Source organism: Chenopodium album, chromosome 11 (genome assembly GCF_948465745.1).
Source record: "Chenopodium album chromosome 11, dcCheAlbu1.1, whole genome shotgun sequence".
In the NCBI taxonomy this organism is placed as follows: domain Eukaryota; kingdom Viridiplantae; phylum Streptophyta; class Magnoliopsida; order Caryophyllales; family Amaranthaceae; genus Chenopodium; species Chenopodium album.
The window spans coordinates 54,376,679-54,379,916 of record NC_137844.1 but is presented as its reverse complement, the minus strand read 5'-3'; the positions used below and the strand labels follow the sequence as shown (position 1 = coordinate 54,379,916).

General features: G+C 34.2%; 1 protein-coding gene across 1 annotated transcript; it reads left to right on the top strand.

Moving 5' to 3' along the window:
- Positions 1 to 271: 271 nt before the first annotated feature.
- Positions 272 to 3,109, top strand: LOC145567792 (DCD domain-containing protein NRP-B-like). Its single transcript, XM_081627172.1, has 5 exons — positions 272 to 1,084; positions 1,823 to 1,923; positions 2,110 to 2,193; positions 2,402 to 2,512; positions 2,630 to 3,109. Exons 1-5 carry the CDS (start codon positions 379 to 381, stop codon positions 2,669 to 2,671), a joined length of 1,044 nt encoding a protein of 347 aa, XP_081483298.1. The 5' UTR covers positions 272 to 378; the 3' UTR covers positions 2,672 to 3,109.
- The last annotated feature ends 129 nt before the right edge of the window (positions 3,110 to 3,238 follow it).

Below are 3,238 nucleotides of genomic sequence, written 5' to 3'. Positions count from 1 at the left end.
CATAACTATGTGTAAAATTGTTCTTAATTTTATTTATAAAATTTTCAAATTTACTTTATTCAATATATTTAATGCTTATTCTTAACTCGTAACAGTGTAAGACTAATTGTCTAATTGACCGTGTACATTCACTCTAAAACACAAAAAAATGTACAGTTACATTACCTTTGACAACTTAACACGTTATCTCACTGATTTTCCTTGAACTTTCCTCAAAAAAACAACCTTTTCTCTCTCTATATATAATCCCTTTTTCCATCTTCCCCGATTTCTTAACTTTCTCTTAAATCATACACCAAAAAAATAAACCCGCAATTTTACTTTGAAAATTTTAAATTAACCCCTTTTTAATTTTCTCAGAGATATTTCGTCGAACACATGGAGAGCAATAATCAACAATCATTCTTTCAATTCAGCGATGAACTTCGTGTTCACACCTCAAATTTAGCCAATCTTTCTCTTAACGATTCAATCTGGAGTGTCAATTCTTGCCCCACTAAGAAAACAGAGGATCGCCGAAATTTCGACATTCGGGTCGGCGGAAATCTCGAGCCCAACCCCAAGCCCAAGGGTAATTTCGTCAATAACAACACCCCTCTTCCTAACAACTCCGAATTCAACTCCTTCAACGATGGCTGGAAGCTCGGGTCGGGTTTCGGGTCGGGTATCAATCTCAACGGCGGGTTCAACAAAGGGATTTACTCAAAGGGTAGTATGGGAAATATCAATAATCAGAATGATCAATTTTTGAGGAATTTTAATGTTAATGTTAATAATAATAACAATATTAACAATAATGTAATTAACAATAATAATAATGTTGGATTAAAGGGGCACAAGAATGTGTCATTGAAAGGGGATGATATTATTGGAGGAGGAAAAGGGAAGAAGAATAAAGAGGTAAAAAAGGAGAATAACAATAAGGATAGTAACAGTAATAATGGTGACAGTAAAAGTGGGGTTGATAAGAGGTTTAAGACTTTACCTCCTTCTGAAGCACTTCCGAGAAATGAAACTGTTGGTGGTTATATCTTTGTTTGCAATAATGATACTATGGAGGAGAATCTCAAGCGGCATCTTTTTGGTATGTTATTCTTACCCCATCTTATTGTTATTACATCTCGTAGTTGTTAAGTCCGTGCGTTGTTCGGGTGTTATTTGTATTACTCGAGTTTGTAAAATGGTATTGGTACATGACAAATTAAGATTTAGGTTCGGTCAATTGTGGGATTATTGATTTTAATTTATTTGATTTATAATTGTATTTTGTATGTATGATTTAGCATGTTTAAGGGGTATATATTAGGTTACTTTATATTGGAAGCATGTGATATTTCAGAGATTGGAATTGTGTGACTTGTATTGTACATGACATGTTTTTTATGCAATAGTTATAATTTACGGAGTATGTAACACGAAACGCTTTCGGTTTCTATGCTTCCTAGATTATAATTTGAATTTATCATCTAAGTTTATGTATGATGATGTTAAATGAATTTGATTAATTGTCTTTGATTATTGACGATTCGTTAATCGTTCTTATGGGATAAGATCATGCTTATAAATTAACAAATATGATGTTTTAATTCTACAATTAATCAATTATTAAGAGTAGTTCATACTTGCAAATGAGATAAGATCATGCTTAAAATCCAATATGTTGTTGAAGGGTTGATTTTAATATGTTGATTTCAATTAATTATGTGTAGTTTTAGTTATACGTATAATATAAAACATGATTATGGTTAGAAAGTGGTAGTATATGATCTATGAAGTGGCTGGAAATGGGCGAGATGATCATGTGTTTTGAATACTTTTACAGGTTTGCCGCCACGTTACCGCGATTCGGTGAGGCAGATAACTCCAGGGCTACCCCTCTTTCTGTACAACTACTCTACCCATCAGCTTCATGGTATATATGAGGTGAGTCATACTTTCAATTACTTTACTTAGTGTTGGTGTAGTTAGTTATGACTAGTATGTTACTCATAACTTTAGATTAACTTATTTTAAGGAAGGAAAATGACTTTTGATTTACCAGTTTTTCATCAACTTGAGTGTGATTAGGTAATGGAAAATGAGAGCTAATGATGTATTTTATTGTTACAGGCTGCAAGTTTTGGAGGGACTAACATTGATCCATCAGCCTGGGAGGACAAAAAGAACCCTGGCGAATCTCGGTTTCCTGCTCAGGTAGATTACAGTTTGTCTTTTCATTTACATCAGTTAGTTAGAAGCATGGTGGGTTACTTGTTATCTAGATTCAATTGTGTAGATGAAAGATTATATTATGAAATATGACAGTTAGGTGTGAGTATGTGTGTATTGATGAGTTTAGAGTAAGATAGTACTGGTGTTCTGTGATTTTGTTTGTGTACTTATCGTCTGAATTTACTTGTAGGTGAGAGTTCAATCTAGGAAACTTTGTGAACCTTTGGATGAGGATGCTTTCAGGCCAATCCTTCATCACTATGACGGTCCCAAGTTCCGCCTTGAGTTAAGCGTGCCAGAGGTAAATACTAAATACCTATCAAACATGATAGGCGTTTGCATTGAGCTCTTATTTTAGCTATGTAACCTAAAACTATTGAGGTCTTATTAATGATATCCTTCTGCTGTGTGTTTGCAGGCTCTTTCCCTTCTGGATATTTTTGACGAGACTAAGGCTTGAGAAAACACAACCCTTGTTCAGGGGCGTCTATACAGCACACATCATACAATTCTACAAAGTATTAGTGACCGAACTAAGTAGACAGATAGTAATACAGTGTGGTGAGTATGAAGACCGAAGGACACATACTATCAGAGACAGAAAGTTTGTTTATATATATACTTGTAGTATATGGTTAATGACTGTGACATACGTTTTGTAAAATTGGCGTAGATATGTCACTAGCCCCTGTATGTCTTCCTATTTATGGAAATAAGTATGAAGTACTCCGTATATGAATGATGATACGAGCTGCTGCGAATAATGATTTTCATGGAGCCTGGGTAACCACAAAGCGGGTGGTGCTGGTGCTGTTATTGTACTAACCTATCTATAAGTGGAATTTTATGGTTTTTACTCATTATGAGTGATATATGGTATATGCTGTTTTAAAGCTAAGTGATTAGTTTATCTTTAATTGTTTTTCAATACAAAATTGGAGTACAGGTGAAAAGGGGAGAGATTCTTTTCGTGAGGATATGTACTTGTGTAGATCTACTTTTATAATTGGTGATTGAATTTGGAGCT